Source organism: Perissodus microlepis, chromosome 6, assembly GCF_051167445.1.
Source record: "Perissodus microlepis isolate ML-2025 ecotype Zambia chromosome 6, ASM5116744v1, whole genome shotgun sequence".
In the NCBI taxonomy this organism is placed as follows: domain Eukaryota; kingdom Metazoa; phylum Chordata; class Actinopteri; order Cichliformes; family Cichlidae; genus Perissodus; species Perissodus microlepis.
The window spans coordinates 11,296,781-11,324,340 of NC_140466.1; the positions used below are offsets into that span (position 1 = coordinate 11,296,781).

The 27,560-nt window shown below is 40.4% G+C and overlaps 1 protein-coding gene across 4 annotated transcripts in view; it reads left to right on the forward strand.

The window, feature by feature from the left end:
• crebbpa (CREB binding lysine acetyltransferase a) overlaps positions 1-27,560 on the forward strand; it is a 45,204-nt gene that overhangs the window by 1,841 nt on the left and 15,803 nt on the right. For 3 of the 4 annotated variants that reach the window (XM_084930767.1, XM_084930768.1, XM_084930770.1), the window contains exons 2-8: positions 8,621-9,339; positions 19,779-19,955; positions 20,141-20,411; positions 25,280-25,393; positions 26,658-26,927; positions 27,040-27,139; positions 27,326-27,463. In XM_084930767.1, the coding sequence (XP_084786893.1) occupies positions 8,621-9,339; positions 19,779-19,955; positions 20,141-20,411; positions 25,280-25,393; positions 26,658-26,927; positions 27,040-27,139; positions 27,326-27,463 (1,789 nt within the window). The remainder of the gene's footprint in view (positions 1-8,620; positions 9,340-19,778; positions 19,956-20,140; positions 20,412-25,279; positions 25,394-26,657; positions 26,928-27,039; positions 27,140-27,325; positions 27,464-27,560) is intronic. The other variant, XM_084930769.1, reaches the window with a different exon arrangement.

A 27,560-nucleotide genomic window follows, 5' to 3' on the forward strand; every position in this document is an offset into this window, starting at 1 on the left:
GCCACTCCATCTATCCCTGAGCAAGCCTACATAGCCACACTCAGTCTCGATGGTGCTAGCTTCCTTTAACTCATTGAATTCTTGCAGAGTGCAGATAGGGTTATAACGTCACACATCTCAGCAGACGTGTGTACTGCTGAAAATAAATGTGTAGGAATGCAAGATAGAAATCTGTATGTGTGCTCGGAGTATTGGAATCTGAGTGATTAGGAAATGTCTGTCATATTTCTTGTAATTGGAAAGCAAAGATTGGGGATGCAAGTTTCCACTTGGCCCTTAAAAAGTTCATTTGTATTATAAAACAAGACTAGTGCTTATTTTAAATCAACTTTTTGACTTGTTCTTCCAAACTTTATAGCTGAAATTATAAAGTCATCTGGAGACTTAAAAAAAATCCTTTGAGTAACATGTCTTTTTTCTTTCACCTGGTAGACTGTCCCTGCTTGTTTTTGTTGAGGTGGTTTGTGAGCCCTCAGTGAAAACCCGAGTTATTGCAGCACTCTTAACTCATCTGCTGTACTGTGTGGCAAAAGTGGAGTAGCTGAACTGCATTTCTGCAGCGCTCGCTGTTTCTGTGATGGGAAAACGCTGCTCCTGGTATGAAAATACAAAAATGAGTTGATTTCATATTTTCACCATAATTGGAAAGTAATGTATGCTTTATGTGCAGAAGCACCCCCAATTAGAGTTAAGCTAGGGCTCAGCAATTAACCAAGTATAATTTCAATTCCAGTTTTTGTATTTCAGTGAAAACAAAGTGTTAGGGATAAAACTAATTTTGACTGCAAAGCTCTCTCTCTTATCTTTCTCCCGTGTGCTGTACATCAAGCACAGACCTTTCATTTATAGTGCATATTTTTGTGGTTTGGTTCACTTCACGCCACAATGACATTTTAGCTGTAGCCCAGCGTTAACCAGATCTCTCTAGAGTAGTTAAAAATCTCACTGTTTCCATTGGTGAACTTGTTGAATGATCATTAGCAGTTTTGTCACTGTATCACTCAAGGTCCTTCACCTGGTCTGTTTTCTGTGCAACAATTGCACTTCCAAACATCCCCTGGGGATTTTCCACAAATTTACAGGCTTTACAGTCAAAAATACCCATTAGTCTGGACCTAAAATGTATTATCAGACTCCCATGTGTCCTTCCTGCTCCCTTTACCCATTGTTTTGATTTTATTTTTTTAATTTTAAACATATGAAAGGCTTCTGTGAAAATACACTGCATCCAAAATCTGTGGGTAGAAACTTTGGCTTACTGTATTAATCAAAGTCATCTTGATTATGATTTTTGCTGTAATCGAGGCACATTAGGTTCCAATGTAAAAAGTCCTATTTGTTTAGCTGGTGTCTTGTATGTTTGCTTTTTAACCAAGAACTGAAACTTTAAAGCCCAGAAAAGAAACATTAAACTAATGCGTTTTTCAACTGTATCGTTTACAGCGTGTGGCACATTAACGTCTTGAAAACAAAAGAAAGCTGTTTTTAGTGTAGATGCTATTAAGGGTAGCTGTTGGCCTGCTGTTGGCCTTCTGTTAGTGAAGTGCTGCTGTCAAGCCTTGAGCGGAGCATTTTTGTTTTGACCACCTTTAGCGTTTTCGAGACCAGACTTGACTTGCAAGGAGCGAGTTTAACTGTCAATCTATGTGATTGATAAGTTGCTAACTAATGGGCATGTCCTGGATAATCCTTCTTTCTAACTCTTAGAGTGGCCATAATTTACACAATGAAGTGACTGAGCCCTTAAAATGATCACTAATGTATGTTCACTGGGAAAGATAGCCATGGGATTTTCTTTGTCTTTTCTGCCATATATAAGTGGAAGTCTTTTGCAACTTTGGGGTGTCCCTGCTAACCATTAAAAAGAATCAAGGCACTTTTGTGTTGGCTTTACTCTCACACTTGGTTGCTCTTTTTTCCGGCTGTGGATTAGGGAAACGAGACCTAGGACAGCAATGTTTAAAGTTGGGACATGTGTGACTAGACAGATGTTGAAATGTGGTTACTACTGCTAGTTGGCTCCAGAAATATTAGCTGGGTTAAATGCTGTCTAGCCATTGAGTAGTGCTGCACATTTCTTACTTCACACAAGTAACAACACAAGTAACAATAATCACAGTAGTTTAGAACCATATACAGTGCAGAATAGGTTCAATATAACGATATATATCGGATGACAATATGAAAACGCCTATTGTTTCATATTACGCTATCGTTTGCTTCGTGGTGTCGCAAAATAAACTGTTTTCAGCAATATTTTTTTCATCGTTTTGATGGTCACTGTAGAATTTCTTAAAGTTCTCTCTTTTTTCTTATATTTAATATAACCACACTGTGGATGGACAAGCGACTGTTTTTATGCATTGTCGTTAGCAACAACGACGGTAAAACCATTGCGTGTCTCCACCGTCCGCTTGTTTATTTTCTACATAAACCTTTCACAATAAAGCTGAAGATCCTGTTGAGATTTTTCAAAATAAATTGAATCACGTGAAATAGTATGCAGAGTGTTTACGGACAAGAAGCTAAAAAGAGCCGTCAGGTGCTTAAAAAAAATAAACCTCAGAACAGGCTTTTCCCCGCAGCACACCGTGTAATAAATACTCACAAAGAAAATTGCGGCTGGTTCAACTTCATGCACTTCATGCAAGTCGAGTTGCCCGAAATTCACAAAATTTACAGAAAATGTAAAATTTTTGTGATATGTATCGTTGTTGGGATGATAAATGTCTTATATCGACATATGAGATTTTGGTCATATCGCACAGCCCTAGTGCAAAAGATATTTTAAATTTCATATGATAGGGATTTGTTCAAAGCGGAAATACTCATTGAGCAACATAAGTATGTTTACTTTTGATTCTACATTTGTTTACACTGTCATTAAAGGCATTACATATATAAACTGCCAAAAAAGGTGTATGGCTTACTAAATTTGTGGTATTTATTATTTGCTGACTTTCAGCCCAGCCTCACAGTCTGCATGTAGCCAGAAAAAATAGTTTTCCTGTGTCTGTCATTTGCACATGTGCCTCATTGTGTTTGATTTTGTCAAGTCTTCAAGAAAAATTAGCTGGAAGACCTTTCAGGAACAATGGCAGTCACAACATCAGTGATTATAAATTACAAGAGCTATCACACATGACAGAGGCACCACATGTCTGTAATCCATCAATAAACCTGTCACGCCCCCTCTTTATACTTTTTGCCAGTTGCAGTTGGGACTCAATGGACCCCCATGGGACAGCGCAGGGCAGCAGTAACATCAGCTGTAAATTACTGCAGATAAAGAGCTGGCTTTCCCTCTTTTATGACAGTCATGCCTGGAGCTTTATATCCAGCACCCATCTGCCCTAACATTTGGCCTTTCCTCTTTCCCTTTTCCTAACATATAGCCTGGCTTCTTGTATGAGAAAAATAGCCAAATTTTAAAACGAAATGACAGCATTAACATACGTTGTTGTTCTCCTTGTGATGTCTGTATGCGTGAGCAGTCCTATTTAAACCTTTGTAGCAATGGGAATTGAGAACCAGTTCCAGCTAAGATCAGATTCCAAATTGTTCACTTAATTGCAATTATATGACGCCATTTGTGTGTGTGTGTGTGTGTGTGTGTTTAATCACCGCTGGTATGTTTTCTGTCATACAGTGTAAAATTATAATGTCAAAGTTATGGTGATGAGGCTTTTCCACACCTAAGATGAATGGAAGTAGTCTTTTTTTTTTTTTTTTTCTCTCTCATGCAGAAAACTGGCTAAGATGAAAAGTCCAGCCTATAAGCAGAATTAGTAATGGTATTTGTATTAGCATTATCCACACCCTCAATAACGGCAGCTGGTAAGGAAACAAGACCAGAGTATCGCATGGTATGATTTAGTTTTGTTTCACAGCAGATAACAGGTCAGAAAGACAAATGAGTTAAAAAGGGTTTTAATAAAGAAAAACATTTTGGCAGTTCAGTGAGAGGTAGAACATTACGAGTAGTCAAGTTCTTCGTGCACTTGGGGAGTTTTTTTTTTTTTTTCCAAATTGGTGGGGCAGAACAAACACGAGCCCCTGTCTTTCTATTAAGGCCATCTGTTATCCTCCTCTTCTACCCCTTTTATCCACAGAAAAATGTGGTTTTGCATGCACTTTATGTGATCTAACCTTTTGACTATTTTTAATGAAAGAGCAGGGTTTTGTTTTTGTTTTTTTAAATTTCATTGTTTAAGATTCATAGTCACCATGTTTTAATTTTTTAACTGTGCCCTGTGGATTCTCTCACATTCTCTCTGTAAATATGTAGGTAGGTTGGGCCTCAGGATATCTGTGTCTGTCTTAGGTTAGAAAAGCTGAAATTTGTGCTAAAACCTAAGAAAAATTAGTATTTGGTACTCGTTTGCATCTTAGTTCTGTTTCAGTTGTCAGTCAAAGATTTGTCAGGGACCTGCCAACCCCCAGACGTCCAGTTTCTTGCTCACTCCTGCACAAATGGCACTTCTAATATCTAAAAGGACAGGCGGTAAGCTTGCAATGCAGCCACTGATTGAGGCATTTATGCCTGTGCCTTGGGGCAACCAGAGAAATCATGAGAGAAAGATGGCGAGGATCAGCAAAATGGATAAAGGCAGATGAAGGGAGTTATTACCACCAACCTACTGCTTTTAGCTGACTTAATAGGCATCAAAAAAATGGGCGACAAGGTATTTTAAATGCCACTCATTTCTCATGTCTGTGCTTGCATTTAAGCTTAAACAGACCATTTGACTGTTCTATTTTTGCTCATTATACTTGGAACAACTTTAGCTTCATGAGGTAGAGAAGAGTTAGACTGAAGCTCAGTATGTGTTTTGTGTTTGCAGAAAACCTAGAAAACTAAACTAAATCCCCAAGAGGAAGTAGGAGTACTTGAGGAGCTCCACATGACTATAATTTTACCAATGGATGATGTTTCTGGTTGTATTTTCTTAAGAAAAACAAAATCCACAAAGTTTAAAGGTGAACAATACCATCTCTTCCAGCTGATTCAAGCAAGCCAAACTAAAGCATGTAGCTGTGTTAATGCGATGAGGAACACAAACAGTACAGATCACTGGATCATGTTGCAACCACAAACGAAATAATGAGAATGCATTTCTAAACTGGGTGCAGACTTCAAAAACTTGGTTTCCCCTGTTGTCATCAAATCTCCCCCAAAGCAACCCGCCTAGAGGAAACAAACCTGTGGGTCAGATGTCATGTATCCAGTTGCAGATTCCATGCAGGTGTAAATGGATCTTAACTGCTGTTGCTAAATTAGTCTGTTTAAAAAAACAAACAAAAAAAAACAAGGGTCTGTTCACCATAGATGAGATGATGGTATTTGTTAAAAATGGGGAGGGAAGAGAAGTCTTCCTGTTACAGATCCACATTCACTCCCTACCAGAGACAAAGCTGAGTGTGCTTTAGATAGAAGTTCAGCATTAACCAATCATCACCTGCCGCTCTATATTGAAAAGCCAAAAAATAAAATAATATATTTCAGTTTTTCTGGCACCATTTGGCAAGGGAAGCAACATTAAAAGTCTGGTTGACTAGTTGCATGCACACTTATTGCTACTGCCTCTTGGGATAACTTGCTATCTAGTTAATGCATTTGATTTAATAAAATGAAGTGTCATTATTACTCTGTTCTTAAAATCGTCTTGGCTGTACTCTGCTGTTTTTTTTTTTTTTTTTTACTTTTCTCAGTATGTTTGTGCTTGCCTTCAGTGTAGAACTGGTGATTTCAGCTACCAGCACATTTTCATACAAAAGAGGAAAGACACTTCAGATTTTGCTTTAAATGACAATTCTGATATGGCTGAGTACTAGTGGTGCAACGGATCAAAAATCTCACGGTTCGGATCGGATCACGGTTTTAACTCACGGATCAGACCAATTTTCGGATCAGCAAAAAAGACAAAATTTTAACATTTACTTATTAACTTTTTAAGTATTTTTTGCCTATTAAAAACATTCAACTCAAGACTCATTCCACGCAATTATATAAAAACAAATTAAGGTGCACTATAGGGCAGTACAGGGCTTTATATCTACCACTCCGCTGTGATATAATGAGCGGTCACTGTCACGTAGCTTTCCATTGACCTGGAGGTCCACCCGTTTGTAGTTGGGCAACAAAAGATGTGTAGGACATTTCAGCCATAACTTTAAACTTTTCCTGCTCATGCATGCCTGGGTACGATCTTGTCACTGAAGTGGACGCGCAACGGGATATCATAGCGTGGCTCAAGCACGTTCATCATAGTTTTAAACCCCTTGTTTTGCACAAGGGAATACGGCCTCCCGTCTGCAGCTAAACACCCCAGTAGCTTTTGTAATAGCTTTAGCCCGGTCGGATTGGGGAACAAAGGGCTGCTTAAATGCCGCAAACGCCTCTGCTCCTCCACTTGGACCGCTAGTGCTGGCCATAACTATCGCTTGACAGACTGACCACGCGCACCATACATATACTTTTTTTTATATAAAGGAGCTTTATGAACGACTGTGTGAAAAGTTGACACTGATTTGTGTGTATCCACTTTTGAGTAAATCACACATTGTTTCCTGAGTTACGTGTTTTTATTGTCATATACGCACTCATGTAAGTGACCCTTCTTTACCTGTGGATGTTTTTCTTCTGCCTTTGAGACAGTGAAATGATATGGAAAGTGAAATGTAATCGACGTTCCTATGTGAATTTTTCGATGAGAATTCTCCGGATGGTTATCACATCAATTCGCACACTGGTTCAACTTTATGCAGACTCTGTCCAAGGGAGCTTTTATTGTAAGGTCCGATTTAAACTTTCGCATTCCTACATACAGCTCCATGGATTATGTCTGAAGAAAACTTCAGGGCTGCAGTGCATATGTTAAAACGGTTAATGCCCACCTTCCCCCTCCTTACGGTTGGGGTTCCCCAGACTGCATGTGGCCATACCCAACCAAAACATTGCTTTGCATTTTTGGTATCCAGCCAACAAGCTTAAGGGCAAGGTTGGGGTGTGTTTGTGTTTAGATTTCCATTTTGAAATGAAAAATGCAATGCTAGGCCTTAGCGTATGTAGTTGAAGTGAATACAGCTGCTTGGAGAGCATCCATGTGCCTGCCTGATAGACGGCATGGGCTGAGAGGAGGGAGAGAGGAAAAGATGGATTGTCCCTTCAGCCTCAAACAAGCTTCCTCCACATGGAGCACCTGCGTGCCTGATGCCGGGGACAGACAGCGAGCTAGCAAGGCAGATCTGCAAGCCTGTGTTTACTCAGGGAAGTGTGTAGGCCAAGTGCCCTCATTAAAGCCGGGATCCTGACTGAATCTCAATGAAGACATCCAGCAGCAGTGCTCAGTCCTGTAGCATTAAGGTCTTGTTTATCATATACTGAAAAGTGATTTGCTTAACAGCGCCTTTCATACAGTGACATTTCTTGGCTTCATTACTTTCAGTTGCACAAATTCAGTAAATTTGCGCTTTTGTGGAAGAAATTGTCAGTTGCATACATTCCAGTTATGTCCTCCACTCTTTACACAAGACCAACAAACCGCTCCACAACATGCTTTTGAAGAAACAAGTTAGACAAATAAGATTTCAGGTAATATTTCTACTCTCGTCAGGCACGTTATACTGAATAGGCAAGTTAATGTCACTTATAGAGGGAAATAAAAACGGAGAGCTGCAGTGTTCAAAGCATGTTTCTTTGGTGATTTTGTGCCGTTAGGTGAACTCGTGATCAAGGCTGTGGAAAGTGATCTTGTTTCAGTTTGTCCAGAGAGTTGATTCTTCTTGGTGATTCAAAGCTGTAAGGCATGCACAGCTTCTGTGCTTTTGTCACCATCTTAATCAGTAATTCTCAAACAAATCGTGGCTCCCTAGGCTCTCACCATTATGCTCACACCTCTGGATGGTGTGACACAAATATTCCTACGCCACCCAGCAGGAACCCCGAGTGCTGCTGGATTCTCTTGTCACACTGTGTTTGTCAGCCAGTAGCGAGGCTTTATCACGCTTTATGCTTATTTTGTCTTGCACTGCAAGGGACAAGGCCACAGTGCAGCAGCAGTTAGCATGTTGGCTCATTAATATTTCATAATTAGAATGTTTGTGAACACTTGGACTGAGACCAAGGGTCAACTGAGGAGTAAGAGCCCTTTTTTCTTTTTTTCTTTTTTCAAACACAGCAGGATTTTTCATGGCTCAGCCTTTGGGTGGTGACTACAGTCCATTAACTAAATGTATTGAATCTGTTATTTGATAAAAATCAAGTTTTTCTCCTTTTCTGATCATTTGATAAGCAAATGCCTCTAATTCTCATAAAAATGAAAACCATAACTGACAAAAATGGTTATGTTTTATTACCATGCTGGCTATTTTTCTGCTGTGGTTGGAATGTTTATGGTGGGGACTCAAAACTGTTAAAAGGTAGAAAAAAATCTTCCCAGTGTCATGTGTTGCATTGTAGAATAAGTTGCTAGCAGTAGATAAGAAGATCTAGATGCTCTGGTACTCAGTGATTTGAGTACAGGCTTATTTGAAGCAGAGGAGAATGAATGCTTGGCACTGATTCACATGGTTGTATAAAACATTTTGTGACATTTTGCTTCTCTATCCCTTCTCATAGATCTTGGGTCACTCTCCTGGGACGATTTGGAGAATGACCTTCCAGATGAGTTGATCCCCAATGGAGGTGATATTAGCCTGATGGGCGGGATGCCTTCAAATGGTGGAGCAGCACCTGGAGCTGGCGGACCAGGAGGCACTCAGTCAGGACTTGGCGGTGGCAGTGCCTCTGCCGTCCCAGATGCAGCGGCCAAGCACAAGCAGCTCTCAGAGCTGCTTCGGGCTGGTACTACTTCTAATATAGGCACAGCTAGCTCTCAGCCAGGCAGCATGGGGCCACAGTTAGGAGCACCACTGGGTAAGAGCCCTCTTGGCCAGGGCTCCCCCAACAACCACCCGTCCCCTCAGGCCCAAAAAGCAGGAACCCCAACTGGAGTAGCAGGACAGAACAACAACAACAATACTGCAACTATGGGCTTAAACACAACTGGGTTCAGTCAGGCCATGATTAACAACAACCAGGGCCATACTGGACTCCTGAACCAGGGAGGGCAGCCGCAGCCTGGGCAAGTGATGAATGGTGGCCTCGTACCTGGAGCTGGGAGAGGACGTGGGGCAGGGGTAACAGGCATGCAATACCAGGGACAGACAATGCAGGGAACTGCAACAGGACAAGGAGGATCAGGTAGTGCATTGGCAGAGACGCTCACACAGGGAGGGCAACAGATGGGAGCTCACACTACCCTCAGTACTTCTCAGCAAGCAGGCAACATGAACAAGGTGAGTGACACTTATTTTATTATTTTTGTTTGTTTTATATCAAGTGTTGGCACACGCAAATTGTGAGCCCCAAGTATTTTTTGGCACACACGGGATATTTCTCTGGCACTGATTTTTTTTTTTTTTTTTTTTTTTTTTTTTAAATTGCATTGAAGTATTCATTTTTGATTAAAGAAAAGGTGTGTTGGAACAACTTTAACACTGGACACAAACTAGGTGGTCACTCATTGTATAGGCGAAGTCGAAGAGCTTGTTAATGTGGCATTTTTGCATCTTGTCATTCTGGGCCCAGTTTATGCTGTGATCCTCTATTAATTGACGCTAACATTTAAGCCAGTAAAATTATTTTGTAAAAATTTTAACCTATGCGGAGGCCGGATTTGTTGAGCCTTGTTACTATGCACAAATGTTCGCACTTATTTGGGAGTGAAAGCAACATTATTGGAAAGCAACGTCCTTTTATGTGATCACCTGGCACAGCTTTAAAACTGTGCTCATCGAGTAAAAAATAATTATTTTTTTTTTTAGTACTACAGTGACACAGCAGAAATTGAAACTGCTGTTTGAAGTTTATATTGTAAACAAACAAAGGTTTTGTTTCTCCCTAAATATATGACATGTAAAGATCCACCACAAAACTATGTTAAATGTTCTGCTACCTCAGAAAACATCTGTTTTTAAAGCATTTTACATGTTTGTGTCTTTCTCTTCTTCAATACTTTTGGCACATACTTAAGATCTATACTGTTAATTTTTATTAATAACCTTTTGGATAGAAATCACATTTAAAAACTCCTGAAACACCTTTAATTAAATTGAATTGAAATTGCTGGGTTTTTTTTATTTCTTTAATTCCTTTTTTATGTTTTTGCTAGTTATCCGTTTGACCTGTCAGTGCTAATTAGGGTGATTTTTATTTTTAGAATCTCATTCACAATTTATCTTGTGAAATATGGAGAATTGTTCAACTTTCCTAAAATTTGCGGCAGATCCTAACTGAAAAGGAACTAGCATTAAACAAGGTCTATGGAATTATGTTTTTATTGCATTATATTTCAGTTCATTTTTAATATAAGACATCTTACATTTTCCTTATTGCCCAATCCCTTTATAAATGTTGTTTTACTTTGCTTTGTGTAGCAACCTTTCATAAATGGCAAAGTTACAAATCTAGACTCGTGGAATTAACAGCTCGCAGTAGGACAGGGCAATATGGCCAAAAATATTCATAACGATATATATTTGAAGATTTGCGATAACGATATAATTGACTCGAGACAAAATACTTTACAACTCCACAACTTTATTAGTGCAACACCCCCCATCAATGTATTTTCACTTAAACAAGCAGCTGTTTTTTATGTGCATTAAAGTTATATAAAAATTTAACAGTGCAAACGCAAATTCCTTGCTGACAGTTTAACCAAAAGGCATTTCCAGTGGAAATTGGCCAACATATCCTCAGCATAACCATGTATAATATCCACAAAACTTAAAAAGAGCTTATAAACACACACAATACGGTAATATTATGTTGAAGCACAGTACGTATCACTCCGCGAGGCTCATGACTACGGTAGCCGTAATGCCCCGGCAATCCATCAAGCGGTGCGGCTTCGTAGCTTAGCAAAGTCGTACTAAAACATTTTTTGAAAGATTTTTGAGCGCCACGTACCACATAAAATCGGTTCGGTAATAACGGCGGCCTGCTTGCATGCTCTACCAAAAAAAGTGCTTTGGTGTGCATCTGCCGGATGAAAGCCAAACCAGTTCCACACCACTGAAGTTACATCATGTTTACAAACCAATTCTGGTTCATCTGTTTCATTCAACGATCCGCTTTCGCCCTTCTTATTCTCCGTCGCCGCCATGCTTTTTCCACCATGTGCGTATGAAAACAAAGGCACTGCGCATGCGCATTTTACCCATATTCTATCGCGATATTTCATTTTCTTATCATTGCCTAACATTATACTGGTATTACCGTGAACAGGATGATATGGCCCAGCCCTAGCTTGCAGTTATTCTCAAATTATATAGGACACAGTTTGGTTTGCATAGACAGTTATTTTGAAATGCTTTTTGTGCATCTGAAAAAATTACTAGAGCTTAGCTTTATATATAGCTTTTAATTGGCTGTGTAATGAGATGGAGATTCATCTCAAATGACTTTTTACATTCACTATAGCAACACAGCAAAGCTTTTGTTATCATTGATTAGGAGCTTAATTGAAGCCCCTAATCATTGATTAGGAGCTTAATTGAAGCCCCTCCTCAACACACACTCTGTGTGATGAAGGTAGGCACGAGTGCATCTGTATCTATACACTTCGCTAGTCACGTTTATGGTTCATCTAAACAGTTCTTTCTTCCAGTCCACTTGTTTATAGCACTCAAAAAATGCATACTCCACTGTTGGCAGGGAACTGGTACACTGCTGTCAACTGTTCAGTTGTTGTTAAGATTAGTCTAGGGATGCATAATTATGTGTGTGTCTATGCGAGAGTTTATAGTGTCATTTGCGGCTTACATGTACACTTGTCACCAATGTGGTTTTGCAGGAAATCACTAGGAAGCCATCTATTTAACTGGCTGTGTCAAAGCCAAGACACCAAATTTGTTCTTAACCACAACACACATACACAGAAGCTCCAGTCTTCTGAGAAGAGACTTACTGAGATAGTGAATGTGTGTCGAGTCATTCCCAGCGTCTGTAGACACGATTTAACCACAGAAACAATTAAAAGCTGATGTCGAAGTAACAGCGACAGGACTGTCAGCATTTACAGAAACGGGCCTGTTTTTTGTGTGTGTACCTCTGTCAGGGATTTTTCCTGCGCAGATTTTGGTGCCTCCCACAGCCAGTTAATGCCAAGAAAAACCAAAAGCGCCTAAATGATAGCAATTGAGACTAATGTAAGCCGGGCGTTGCTTCCAAGCTGTTTTCGAAATTGTTTAGCGTATCCCAGTTTTATAACTACAGTCATCTGACAGAGTCACTATTCACATGTTAAAAAAAGCCTAGAATGATCTTTGATTTCATAATTTTGTTCTGAATCATTATTTTGCATGAGAATACAGATAAAGCTACATGTTGCTGAAGCTTCCCGTTAGCAGCTACACTGACAGTTTGTAGCCCTCAGGTCAAGAACTGAGGTTACACAGTTAACGGCTTCATTTGTCAAATGCCAACTTTCTGGAAGGGGAAAACAGGAGCTAAAGTGGAGTGGTGTACACGGAGAGTCCACGGATGTTCTGCAGGTTTAAATATAACCCAAAAAGGTGTAGTTGGTTTTTTGTTTTGTTTTGTTTTTTTTGTTCTAGCTGCCCGTCATAATTAAATTATGGGCCAATTCACTTTAAGTCAAACTACAAACCCCTACTTGGTAAAAATTGAAAAATTGAAAGTTTTTGTTGAAAATAAAGAGTGTTAGGTCTAACTTTTAATTTAAAAAAAAAAAAAAAAAAAAAGAAAGAAGGAAAACCTTATTTTTACCCCATGACTTATGGGCAAATATGAATCATAGCTCAGCATGTCTAATCATATAGGGTTTGTGTTTAACCTTTTAAATCCGGTCGGAGCGGGCACACTCCGTTTTGCATAACTATTTTTAAATCTCTGTAGAACTGGAACCATGTAAGCTAGCGCAATAATTTTTTTTTCGCATATGAAACCGGAGGAGTTGTACTTACAACTTGTGCCATTAGCTTGTCCTAGGTCACAGTTTCCTTCCACATATAGCTTCCCAAAAATTGCATAAAAAGCACTTGCAGGAACAAAAATATAATATTCCAGAAACATGCTTTGCTGATCTGATCAGCTGTTCGTAACACTTCCTACGTTGGAATAGATGTCAGCGCGAACTATCGCGTGTCCGCCATTACCTGCCCGAAACCGGAAGTGACGTCATTTTCGCAGAAAATGTAGGGGTTTTTTTTGCCTTCAGGGCCTTATAAGCCTGTACTGGTGTTTTTAAAAGTTATATTTGACTTTTATGCTTTTCTGTATTGTTTCTGGGATGCTTAGAACTCAAATTGCACTGCTGGAAATAGTTTATTTTGATGCACATGCTTTTTTTTTTTTTTTTTTTTTTTTTTTTTTTGCAAATTTACATTATAATATTTATATTTGTTTTTCCTGCAGTATATAAAAATTGGCATATCTCAAAAATAAAACTATGAAGACACTCAAAATAAATTCCTATGGTTGGAAACTATTTTGTGCAACTTTTTTGTATTTACAGTTTTGAGGGATAAGCCTCTTACATTACTCTAACTAGAAATATATGTTAAAAACCCCCAAAAGATTTTCAATTTGTTTTTTGCAGTTTATTGCACTTTTTTTTTGCAATTTATGTAGTTACTATGGACTTAATGCATACATATTATTAAAATTTGGGATATACCTGTTGTATTGATGTATAGCAACTTGAAATGCTCCCACAAATGGCACTACAGCATGTAAAAATATAAAGATAATCTCTGGCGGACTTGGTTCTATGGTAGGTCTTAAAGGGTTAATCTATTTACTTATAGTATTTGCTTATTAACAACTAAATGTATAGTTTTCATTCAAATAACACAACACAGACTCATGGTGGGATGATTGCATTTATGGCCATGCGTAGTCACCCACTCGAGGCCCGTTCTGAGCCAGGAGAAACCTTGTCCGTGTGCATGTTTTAGGCTCAGCTGGTCCTCTGTGATTATCATGTCACCAACTGCTCTGAAGGAGAAAACCACCAGACCCATTCTTTGTATGCGGCTTCCTCTATTGTCCTTTAATCACAGGTTGTAAATCTCTTTCTGGGCATTTGTGTTGGTGAGAAGCTCCTTACCGCCACATGCTCCTTTTGTTACTGTATACGCATGAGCACTCGCCCAGCCTTCTCCAGCTTATTGGGTGGCTGCTTACCATTTCAGTGATGCAGAGAAAGACAGGTATCGTAAACCACTTAATAAGTTGAAATGACAGAGGCGGAGTACATTTGGGATGAAGGAGGGAGGCTAGCTCAGCTGAACAGTCTCGCCTGGCAGCAACGTGGTGAGATGATAGTTGGCAACTGTCCTGCCTGTCGATGTGTGGAGTGTGTCAGAGAGCGGGGGACTGAATGGAGAGAGTGAAACGAAGGGGGCGGGTGTGGGTGTGTGTCCGTCTGCTCAGCTGTGTTGAAAGCCTGCCAGTGTCTGGTCGTCTCAGCTGGGTCTTTTTTATCTGGTCTATTGGAGCGGTGTCAACAGCCTGAGGGGGATACAGCCTGGCCTGGCGTGGCAGAGTCTGGTCTGGTCTCCCAGCAGCTCTCTGGATGAGAGAGCAGCAGCAAGTTAATCAGTGTATAATGCAAGGCACTAACAAGGATTTTATTCCCTCCAGCGGCGCACATCTTAATGTATGCACTCAGACTTCTTGAGCGTGAGCGCTATTTTGGTTTGGATGTAGTTGGATAAACCCTTCAGTCAAACTTTGAAACTTATGACAGTCATGGCTGCTGTATTGCAGTGCTGATTTGGTTTGTTGTGCTCTCTGTTTTAGGCTCTGCTGACAGCTGTTTGGTTTATCTAGCCCATTCAAGTAGATTAAGTTGTGAATGCACTAGAGCTCCAACAATTTGAGTAATCCAAAAATAAAAAATTCTCGACAAACATTCTTTGCGTCGATGCTTCGTTTAACACGTGGCTCTGTGTTATTTCACACACATTTGCGACGGAAAACAGACCTGCAATAGAAATGTATTTATGACAACATTAAGCCCACGCAGCCCCCAATTTTAAACAAAAACCAATAACACAACAGCAACAGTGATGATGACACTGGCACAGTTTAATATGGAACTGTTTACACACTGCGAAGATGTACTCACCATTAAAATATTTAATAGGAGGGGGAAAAAGGTGGGGGTGGGGCATGTGGTGTACTAGACCAGATTAATTTAAAAGCTTTGGGAACATTTTTCAGATTAAAAGTAAAGTAATCAAAGATATTGTGTTCATTAAATTGTAATAATATGTAAAAACATAAAAATAAAGGCATTTTTCACAAGCCAATAAAAATGGACATGGACCAGTAAAGCTCTGGGCGCTGAATTATTATTAATATTAATTAACATCTAAACCATTATGCATCTGTTTTCAGCTGCACAGAAACTTTGCGTCAGAGCGCAGGACAAACTTCAGAATGCTGATATGCTCGCTTTTCTTCATTGCAGCTACCACATTCTCCTTTAAAGGCTTACAGACGCAAACTCACTTTTCGCTTGACTTTTTCACACTTAGACACACATGCACAAAAACCCATAAACATGGACACACAACAAATCTGCCTCATCCAGCCAGAGAGAACTTGAGTGTTTATATATTTTTGCATTCAAGACAATGTTTTCTTTAAAAAATAAAATTTAATATGGCATGTAAATACAAAGGGTTTTTTTTCCTGACAGATGTTATATGCAGTTAAACTTACAACATTGCAATTTCTAATATGGAAACCACTTTATCTCTTATCTAGGGCTGCCACGATTAGTCGACTAGTCACGATTACGTCGACTATCAAAATCGTCGACGACTGATTTAATAGTCGACACGTCGTTTGAAGCTTTGTAAGATCCCAAAAGACGCAGGAATAAGTAGTAGTATTTAAGAGTGTAATAATGGACTGAAACAGTAGATGGCAGCACTGCATGTACAATGATGCCAGCTGCCGTTAATCCCTGAAGAAGAAGAAGCAGCTCTGTCCTAGAATTCATAGCGCAGCCCAGCTCAGTTTCCAACAATGGCGGCAGCTAGTTCGTTTTAATATTACTCTTATTATTCATTCTGGGTCACAAAATAAACGTTTAGCATATTTTCAGGCGAGAATGTAACTGTGTAAACCTCAAATATATGCTCAGTTTATCAAGACACCACATATTTTCAAAAGCGCTCCGACGTTTTCGGAGACGTCTGTTACCCACTAGCTCGATTGCTAGCCGGGGGCAAGGCTCACTAGAGCCCGTGAGAACACCGGACTCCCGGCAAATCGTTTTCAAACCCACCGCCGTCTTTCGCTACTCAGGTTAAACATATATAAGTCACTTAGATAACTTAAAAATGTTATTGTTTGGCTTTTTTTAGTATTTTATTTGTTCCTGAGTAAATCGGTTTGGCTGAGATTAAAGTTATAGTTTTTACACAGATGAATAAACGTCAAGCAGACAACTGATTATCAGAAGTGTGAGATGCTCGAGAATATACTCCAGTGTCCAGTTATATTTTAGATAGCAAGGAGTTTATTAAACTTCACCGAAACAATCTGCAAATTTCATTCAAATTTAATAAACTATCATCTTGTCTTTATTTTTAGTTAGCACATACCTAAACACTTAAAGCTGTAAGCTAATGATAGTTATATAAGAGCAGATGCTGCTGGTACAATAAGCTGTACGTTGTACATCCAATGGATGCATGATCTGATTAGTTGACTAATCGCAAAAATAATCGGTGACTAGTCGACGATCAAAATAATCGTTTGTGGCAGCCCTACTCTTATCCAATTACTCGATTAATCGGAGGACTAATCAATAGATTATTCGATTACTAAAATAATTGATAGCTGCAGCCCACAATTAGACCAGTAGTTGTTTGAACTTTGCTGCCTGCTTCGTTGTGCACCAGAAGAACATGTTTATTAAATCCCTTATTTGTATTTTATAACTATACAATGATGGTTGCAGTTGATTTGATTCAAAAAAATTTTGCCCATTAAAGTTGCTTAATGTCATTAACATTTCGGTTGCTGTAACCAGAATGTTTTCCTGTTTGGATGCCTTTTAAGATGTTACACAGACAGTAAATGGCAGCACCTCTGTCTCTGTGATGGGAAGTTGTAAACAAGGAATGTGAGACAATCCTAAAAACCACAGAGCAATCTCTGGAGCGTAAAATAATGGCAGTATGGAAGTGTCAAAAACTGCAGTTTCTCTTGTAACCATTTGAGACTGGCTCCAAAAGCAAGGTAACCCCCTTAGACTCCTATGTTAAAATGCACAATATCACAGCATTAAAAAAGTGTATTTACAGTCTGGTACAAGCTAAGTTTTGGCATCTATGAAGGGTTTTCTTCCTCCTAACAGCTCTGAGTCAGCTGAACTTTTTGTACAATTCAAACGCTTGGATAGTGGAGTTGGCTGCATTGTTGGATGGTTGTCCCAAATAGGAAGCTGGAGCTATTACTAGCATTTGGAGAATTTTTAATGGTTCATCTGATTACAATTATGGCTTGCTGTATGATATATGGTACATTTAGGCTTGAAAAACAAATATGCCGTATCACATCAAAAGTTGAGAATGTAGAGTCCAAAACCAATAGGTGGCGTCAGAGCGGCAGTGTCCATCTTTTATACTGTCTGTGCTTAAAAACCTGTGCAAACTTGGAAGAGGAATGACTGTTTGCGGAGTTAAAGTGGCACGTAACCACCTTCTCCAAGGGTGTGGGATGTTAACCTGCAGGTGAAATATGTTGGCGTTAACACAAGCTGCCATTGGGCACACTGATGTGAAATTGTGTGTTTGATGCCACACATTTCCAATTTCAAATGGTGCTTAACCATGCCCTTTAGACTGTGGCATTGTTTTGTTTTAGTTGTTGAGGGAAATTAGTTGACAGGAACACCTCCAGTTTAAATAACAGGTGCACAACTCCACCCACATATGTGATAAGAGTCGCATATGTGAGACTGCGAAACTGGGTCATAATCTCTTAAGATAAATTGTGTTCCTGACAATTTGTGCAGATTTGTTATTATTAGGGATGGGTACCGGTATCCGGTGCCATGATGGCACCGGTTCTGACATAAACGGTAGTAACCAGACCGAAAAGCAGCGCACATTTCGGTGCTTTATTTCGGTGCTTTTTTTTCCCTGAGATGTCATACACTTTGAATTCTAGCCAATCATTTTACGTTTCCGAGGATAGTAGGCGGGTCCAGGTACGTACGTTCTTTTAGAGCAAAGCTACAGATTAAAAATGACCAAGGCGAAGCGGTCAAAAGTCTGGCTGTACTTCACAGCAAAATATGCAACCTCAGCAGCCTGCAACAAGTGCTTTAAGGTGATACTGTGATACTGTCAAAGGAGGTAACACCTCAAATTCGATGAAACACCTGGCGACGCATAGCGTTTTTTTAAAGCCGAAAAATGTGCCGTATTTGATAGCTTGCTGCGAGACCTCACACCGAGCGCATCTACTGCGGGTGTGGTGCCTGTTATCGGACCCGGAGTTAGCAACAGCCCCCAAAAACCCGAAGAGGAGAGTCCTGGCCCCTAGCCCTGCCAGTGTAGCAGAAATGATGATGATGCAGCAGCAGCCGTTCTTCTCTGCGTGAGTAGCGTAATGTTGTTCGTGTATAATTTACGTTGAGTAGGCTAACCACGTTATTAAATTAATGCATGTAAGGTGAACTAGCAAACACCGTTGTAGTTACATGCAGCTGTCTTCTTGTTTGATGGCAGATACTCCCTTCACCCTGGCCAAAAAGGCTAAAATGACCAAAGAAAAAATCGAAAACAGTTAAACATGAGAGGTTTTTGGACAAAGTTTGTGTTTTTTTCCATTGTTTAAGCACTGCTTCCAGCCAAGAGTGATACCATATATGCCCTATAGCTGCAGAAAAGGCTAACATTGTTATCTTTTTACAAAAAAAAAACAACAGCTGAACATGAGAGGTTTTTGGACCAATTTTGTGTTCTCCATTCTTTAAGTACCGGTTTGGCACCGGTATCGGATAAAACCTAAACGATACCCATCCCTAGTTATTATACAAGCTTTTCTTAATAAAACTTGGTAACAATTTCTCCTACAACCCAAAAGGATCTTGAGAACACAATTTATGATTAATTACCTGTTGAAATGGCTAATTAAAGAAAAAAGCCAGAGTAGAAGAGCATTTTTCTGGTGACTCATGTTAATTGCTGCATTGTTAGTAAAGTTTTCAGTTGTGCCATGTCTACTAACTAGCTTAAGTAAAGAAGGGAGCAGGAGGAAAAATGACTCTGTAGTCAAGAAGTCTTTCCTGGCAATAGCTTGTGTCATGCTGAGTTGACAGGATGCCAGAGCATCACTGTGCTGCTTAGAACAGGACCAGGCACAATTATCCTGGCGCAGCTACGCAAGTGCTTGTCTTGGCAGAGGGGGTCTTGTAATGACAAATTGGCATTGAAATTGAGGCAGAACCTTTTTTTGGCATGTTAAGGCTGTAAATGAGGAACTAACATAATCCCTCAGGTAAACATTTAACCACATTAAATCAAATGTTTTAAACTTGTGAATGCTTTAATCAATCGGAGTCTGTTCCTTCAGGATTCTGGACTGTAAGCCGTTTTGTTTTGGGGGGTTTTCCCCCCCGCAGCTAACAACACTGCTCAATTACTGTGCTGACTTATTGGTCATTTGTCCGTATTTTCAGATGGGCCTGGGTAGTAATGGTCCGTTCGGGGCGCAGTCCTATGGTCAGGGAGCCACAGGACCTGGCCAGCAGCTAAACCCTCAGCAGCAGCTCCAGAACAAGTCTGCCCTTGCCAACAGCCTGCCACCCTTCCCTAATGAGCTCAAAGGAGCTGCTGTTACTAGCGTGCCAAACATGGTCAGTACTTTTTAGACATATTCAGATATTACTGTACACAAAACATTTATTTTTCTTGTTTTTCTTTCTAAATACCATTTTACAAATAAATTATCTCCTTTTTGGCACCATTTCTGAGTCACACTGTTGAATTGCTGATAACTTATCACAACTTTGACATTTGTCTGCCTGTTTCGTCCGTGCAGCAGCTCCAGCAGCAGCCGCCTCAGCAACAGGCAGCGATGCTCCCGCTGCCCGGCGGCGGAGGTGTGGCAGTGCCTTCGGCAGGCCCCACAGCCGACCCTGAGAAGCGCAAGCTGATCCAGCAGCAGCTGGTCCTGCTGCTCCACGCACATAAGTGCCAGCGACGAGAACAGGCTAATGGGGAAGTGAGGGCCTGCGCCCTGCCTCACTGCCGCACTATGAAGAACGTCCTTAATCACATGACGCACTGCCAGGCTGGCAAATCCTGCCAGGGTGAGTAGAAGCATTTGAAATGAAGGAAATGAACGATAATTTCCAGATGGACAGTTCATGGAAGTCGACCCCTTTTTACACTGATTGAGACATTAAAGGGTCAGAACAAAAATAGCTTAGCTCTTAGTAAACACCCGCAGCTTTTTATTCAAGCTGCTTTTAACAAAAAATTGTTTTATTTTATTTGTTTATTTTGCATTTTTTAAGGCCTCTACTGCCCTTAACAACAAAAAACATGGTCTATTTTATCTATAACTGTATCTATTTAGTATTAACTTGTTTTTACCCCTCCGACACATAAGAGTAGTAAAACAAATTACAAAACGACATACAAGCTAGAAATTAAAACATCATAACATCACTTTTTTAAGCCACAGGAATTTGAGCTACATAGACTGGACTTTCCCCAGGGAAAGAATCTGCACTGGGTGAGATTTCTTTGCTAAGATCCAATATTGGTAACTGAATCTAAGGTTTATTTAATTCAGGCTGCGTTGTGTTGACAGCTGAATTTGCAGATTCAGTTGCTGTGTTACCATTTCAGAAGGAAAAATAGTTTCTTGAATAGATTGGACGGATCACCGTGCTTTCTCTTATCCTTATCAGGGTCGCAGGGAGGGCTGGAGCCAATCCCAGCTGTCATAGGGCGAGAGACAGGGTACAGCCTAGGCGGGTCGCCAATTTGTCACAGGGCTAACGCATAGAGACAGACGATTCACACTCACATTCACACATATGGGAAATTTAGAATCATTAATTAACCTAACCTCACAAATTGCATGTCTTTGGACTGTGGGAGGAAGCCAGAGTACCCGGGGAGAACATACAAACACAGTGATAATTCTACTTATTTTACACACAAACCTGATCAGTAACTGCCTCAAGAAGAAAACTGCTGACATTTGAGCAGGCATTTGGGATAACGTTTTTTTTAGCAGCAGCTTTCTTTTCATTTATTCTCGTATTGTGGCCATCTGTGTTGCTATTTTTGGTAGAAGTATGCCTTTCTGTCATCATCCTGAAACTGCGATTAGATTCATGGAATAAATTTAAAATTGGATTTCATTCACAAACATTTTCAGATGTATAAATCTCCATATAGGAGCCCCTTGGTAGGAACTGCTTCTTTGAACATCCTTCTTGGCCAAGTTTCCACAAGCTCTGTGCACCTTGATCTTGGCAGTTAAACTAAGAACACTCACAGAATTGTCCCAAAGCTACTCCAGCTGCATCTTGGCAGTATGCTTTGGGTTATTGTTGTGCTGAAAGGTGAATGGAACTGTAGAAGTGGGTTTTTGGTTACCAAAGCCGTTCTTGTTTTGTCCAAATTTAGAAATTCAGAAATTCCTGCCTTCATGCATCTCATGGTTTCTGAAGCTAGTGTGCTTCTAGAGACACCCAAAGGTTTTATGGTTCATGCCTCTCCGTCATTTTTAAAGAGAGACACTGAACTTGATGTTTTGTTTTTTTGTCCTCTCTATTTGTTGGATCATGAACATAAAATTGAGCTTCTCAACCCTGTCCCCCTTTGCCTCAGGTACTTTAGAATTTTAAAAATTCTACAATCGCCTACACGTTAGGTTTTTTCCTCTTTGTTCTGTATATGTTTGAAATGTATATTTTGTGATTAGGTTATTTGAGGTAAACTAATGGACGTGTCAGCTTTATCAATTTAGCAAATCTGCAACACAGGGGAACAAACAGTAACAATATCTCCTAACTCAATATATCTTCATAAGTATTTTCATACATCTCTATTGTGTGGTTTGTTTTTTGTTTGTTTGTTTTTTGTTATTCATAGATGATATATTAGTTTTTAAGTCCAATTTAAGTCCATTTTTATCATATGCAAGTTTGATGGTTGCTGCAGGTCTACAGTGGGGCAAAAGTATTTAGTCAGCCACCGATTGTGCAAGTTCCCCCACCTAAAATGATGACAGAGGTCAGTAATTTGCACCAGAGGTACACTTCAACTGTGAGAGACAGAATGTGAAAAAAAAATCCATGAATCCACATGGTAGGATTTGTAAAGAATTTATTCGTAAATCAGGGTGGAAAATAAGTATTTGGTCAATAACAAAAATACAACTCAATACTTTGTAACATAACCTTTGTTGGCAATAACAGAGGTCAAACGTTTACTATAGGTCTTTACCAGGTTTGCACACACAGTAGCTGGTATTTTGGCCCATTCCTCCATGCAGATCTTCTCGAGAGCAGTGATGTTTTGGGGCTGTCGCCGAGCAACACGGACTTTCAACTCCCGCCGTCTGGAGACTGGCTAGGCCACTCCAGGACTTTCAAATGCTTCTTACGGAGCCACTCCTTTGTTGCCCGGGCGGTGTGTTTTGGATCATTGTCATGTTGGAAGACCCAGCCTCGTTTCATCTTCAAAGTTCTCACTGATGGAAGGAGGTTTTGGCTCAAAATCTCACGATACATGGCCCCATTCATTCTGTCCTTAACACGGATCAGTCGTCCTGTCTCCTTGGCAGAAAAACAGCCCCATAGCATGATGTTTCCACCCCCATGCTTCACAGTAGGTATGGTGTTCTTGGGATGCAACTCAGTATTCTTCTTCCTCCAAACACGACGAGTTGAGTTTATACCAAAAAGTTCTACTTTGGTTTCATCTGACCACATGACATTCTCCCAATCCTCTGCTGTATCATCCATGTGCTCTCTGGCAAACTTCAGACGGGCCTGGACATGCACTGGCTTCAGCAGCGGAACACGTCTGGCACTGCGGGATTTGATTCCCTGCCGTTGTAGTGTGTTACTGATGGTGGCCTTTGTTACTGTGGTCCCAGCTCTCTGCAGGTCATTCACCAGGTCCCCCCGTGTGGTTCTGGGATCTTTGCTCACCGTTCTCATGATCATTTTGACCCCACGGGATGAGATCTTGCGTGGAGCCCCAGATCGAGGGAGATTATCAGTGGTCTTGTATGTCTTCCATTTTCTGATGATTGCTCCCACAGTTGATTTTTTTCACACCAAGCTGCTTGCCTATTGTAGATTCACTCTTCCCAGTCTGGTGCAGGTCTACAATACTTTTCCTGGTGTCCTTTGAAAGCTCTTTGGTCTTGGCCATGGCGGAGTTTGGAGTCTGACTGTTTGAGGCTGTGGACAGGTGTCTTTTATACAGATGATGAGTTCAAACAGGTGCCATTCATACAGGTAACGAGTGGGGGACAGAAAAGCTTCTTACAGAAGACGTTACAGGTCTGTGAGAGCCAGAGATTTTCCTTGTTTGAGGTGACCAAATACTTATTTTCCACCCTGATTTACGAATAAATTCTTTACAAATCCTACCATGTGGATTCATGGATTTTTTTTTTTTTTCACATTCTGTCTCTCACAGTTGGAGTGTACCTCTGGTGCAAATTACTGACCTCTGTCATCATTTTAAGTGGGGGAACTTGCACAATCGGTGGCTGACTAAATACTTTTTTGCCCCACTGTATTTATCTTAACCAGACTTTGACAAGGGAAACTCCCACACGTATCGTTGTTTGTGACTAAGTCTGCTCCTGCTCCTTCCAAAAGTTGATTTCACTCTGTTGGTGAATTTTTCCTTGTTTGTTTCTGTCTGCTCCTTTCTGTGTCTGCCCCAGCATTCCTACCATGAAAAATTCCCCCAAAGCTACTCTCATTTAAATTTGGCTCTGCGCCCTTTGCACAGCTTTTGGGCTTGAATGCTCAAGTTCAGTTGCAAGCCAAACACTCAAGGGGCCAAGGTGTGTTAAGTGTAAAGGAGTCTGTGTCTGCTCTCTCCATACCAGCTCATTTCCTCTTGGTTTGGATCCTTGCCTCTCAGCACCACTGAAATAACTGTGTAGTGAGATTTTGTTCCCCGACACACAGTTATCACTAACGTTATAGATTTATCTGAAGTCTGTTGGCTCCATTTATTCTCGAGTGAGAAACCCCAGAGTCTATAGTGTGAGCAGTGCGAGTCGTGCTTGGATTGGCAGTGGACTTAAATATGAGAGCCTTTCTTTGCGTACTGAATTTATAAAAAGATACCAGTATGATAGCAGTACTTTGAGTCTTCGCCAGCTCTTTTGGCTTTCTAGCAAGCAAGCGCCAGGTTGTGATTTCTTGTCAGATTAGCTCCTACTACATTAGCCTGGCCAGAGATGAAATGAAGTACCCCGGTTTGTTCAGTTTCCCATTAGGAAATGCAGTGTAGGTCCCCTCTCCACTAGGCTTAACCAGCAGCCTTTCAAGAGGGAAAATTACTGCAGTGGGCTGAAATGGTGAGCTAACTTCTTGGACTGTTCTCCAGTGTCTCTCATTTACTGTGTCAGTATGTTGTGATTTTCTTCTTTTTTCTCAGAGGACAAGTAAACAAGAGTGTAAACAAGTTTTTATGTGTTAGTGTTCTGTGTAGAATTTTCTTATGACCAGTTGTTATGCAGTTTGAGGAAGAAAAAAAAACTTTCCCAAAAGAGGCAAGCTTGAGGTTAGATGTGCAATTAGCCAGTACATTACAGAACCCAGTAACAACTGTGAATCATATGTTAAATCAATGATCCATCAAGAACGTCCGGTCTAAATTGTTCAACCTGGGTCTTTTGAAGTGATGTAATCTACCACAAGTGCCTTGTCTGTGATAGATGTTATTCAGATGAAGTAAAAACTGCAGCTGGGGATTCTTGGTAAACATAAAAAAGGAGGAGGGAAGAAGCGATGTTGGTTACAGGTTGACTAGTGTGGAATAAAATGAAATTTAATTTAATGTCGTCTTACTGGAATAAATGCAACAACCATAATGAGTTCAAGTTAGTCAGGTTAGATGTGACCAAATATGACAGATGGTATCACAGTTTTCAACCTTGTTCCTCTCTCGTCTTCTCTTCTTGCAGTGGCTCACTGTGCGTCGTCCAGACAGATCATCTCCCACTGGAAAAATTGCACTCGACACGACTGTCCCGTCTGCCTGCCGCTGAAGAATGCCAGCGACAAGCGCACCCAACAGCGTAAGTAGCTAAGTAGCGATCTCTGGCCCACCGTCGCCTAAGCATTGTCAGGACACTTATATCTGAAGAAATCAAAAACTAGGCTGAAATTGTTTACAGAGATTGTTTTTGGTAAGCAAGATATTGAAACCTGGTGAGCTTTCTGTCAACGGCCTCAATTTGTATCTCAGTCATTACAGGATTGGTATATTGAGCTGTAATGGTTGCAGTAGTAGTTTTTAGAAAGGCTCGCTTTCGAAAGTCAGGAATGTGTGTGTTGGAATTATGTATATCTTGGCATTCAGAGTCAGTCAGGCTATTTATTTCTAGGCCTTTGCTTCTCTGTGATGACTAAAAGCACTCAGCGAATAAGAGTGTGGTCCTGCTGGGCTTGTAATCTGACACACAGGAGGTATAGCAGTGTGATCGAGGGTGAGAGAGGATGCAGAGAGCGTGTGCTCATGGAGTCCGACAGAGCAATTGGCTGTTGGGTTATTTACTTCTTCTCTCTACCAGAACAGGGCTGAGTTTGACGCTCTTTCCAACACATACTGGAAGCTTCTGTTGTTCCTGTTTAGTGTTGATTCTCTCATGTACCTGCTATCATCTGGCTGGTTTGCTGTATTTTAGGTCCTCTCATCTCATTCTTCTGCCTAGATTACTTGGATTTATTTTATTTTATTTTGGCACCTCATATTTCAACACTTAAAGCATTTTAGTCTTAGTCTTCCCCAGTTTGGCTTAAATGTTAAAAAACATGATGTTGGGGCTTGTGCTCCTGCCAATGCAGACGGTGTAGTTTTTCTTTGTTCTGCCTCATTTGATTTGAGTCTTTGCGCATACTAAGAGATTTGGTCTTTTAGCCCAACCAACACCTGAACCCGGAAAAATATGTGAACACTCTTCCCCTTAAAGGGATTTATAGATTTATTCAGTCCCTGGCTTTATAAAGCATTTAGCCTTACACTAATGTTCTGATTGTATCATGCTGCCGTGTTGTGACTTAATCTTGCCCGAAGTCAAAGCATGCAGATGTATGTGTGTTTTTGTTTTTATCTGTTGAAGTATTCTTTTTAAAATGACTGCATTTGAATTATTTCTATATTCAAAAAATGTTTCTATTCATGTCTTTGTCACTTGGCTAGTAGTATTCACATGTGCATTTTGTGTACAGACTTAACTTGTTGCAGTATTAGTGTAGAGACAGTTTGCAGGTTGTTACCAATATAAAACAATATCATGTCATGTGGATGTTGTGGGCTGACTTTTTGATATCCCTCCCCAGCCATGCTAAGCTCCCCGAATACAGGCCTCCAGAACTCCATGTCCTCTGTAGGCGTGGGCCAGCCTAGTACTCCCACCATTAGTACCTCAGCCCCCATAGACCCCAGCTCAATGCAGAGAGCTTATGCGGCACTTGGGCTGCCCTACAGCAGTCAGGCCACTGGACAGGCTCCAACCCAGCAGGCTCCAGGCGCAGGACAGACAGCAGGTGCACCGAACACCCAGGCTCAACAACAACTTCCACAGCAGATGAGACCCATCAGTGCACTTGGTAAATTTATTTTTTATGCTTAAAAATGACAGTTCATACCCATATTTTATTCACTGAGTTTGATTTTTAAATCAAGAGAGTGCCGTTTGCTCACTGTATTCTGTATTCACAGGTAACCAGATGGCTCTTGGAAATGCAGCAATGGGTGTGCCCACTTCAGAACAGACAAACCTGCACACAGACTCCCTTCCCAACACACTCAACACTAACAAGTCAGTCTCTGTCAAGTATAATAAGAATAATTACATTCATTTATTAAAAATACTTGTTGGCCTGTTTGTTTGGGTTTTTTTTTAAGGTTTCTTTTTAAATTATATATATATTTTTAAATTGAGTAACCACAGGAATAAATATCCATGGATGTGGGATTTCTAAATTTTCTTCATTTGCACCTGCAGTCAGCTGCTGTCAGACGGGTCAGCTGTGGGCTCAATGAGCAGCCTACCCACAGCAGCACCTGTCTCTGCCACAGGCTCCAGGAAAGCCTGGCATGAGCACGTCACTCAGGACTTGCGCAATCACCTCGTACACAAACTGTAAGTGTATACCTCTGCTGGAGAGATCCTTACCTGTTAGTCACCTTTTGATTTTGTTTGAAAGGCTGGATATTTAAGGCAATGGTTTGAAATTAAG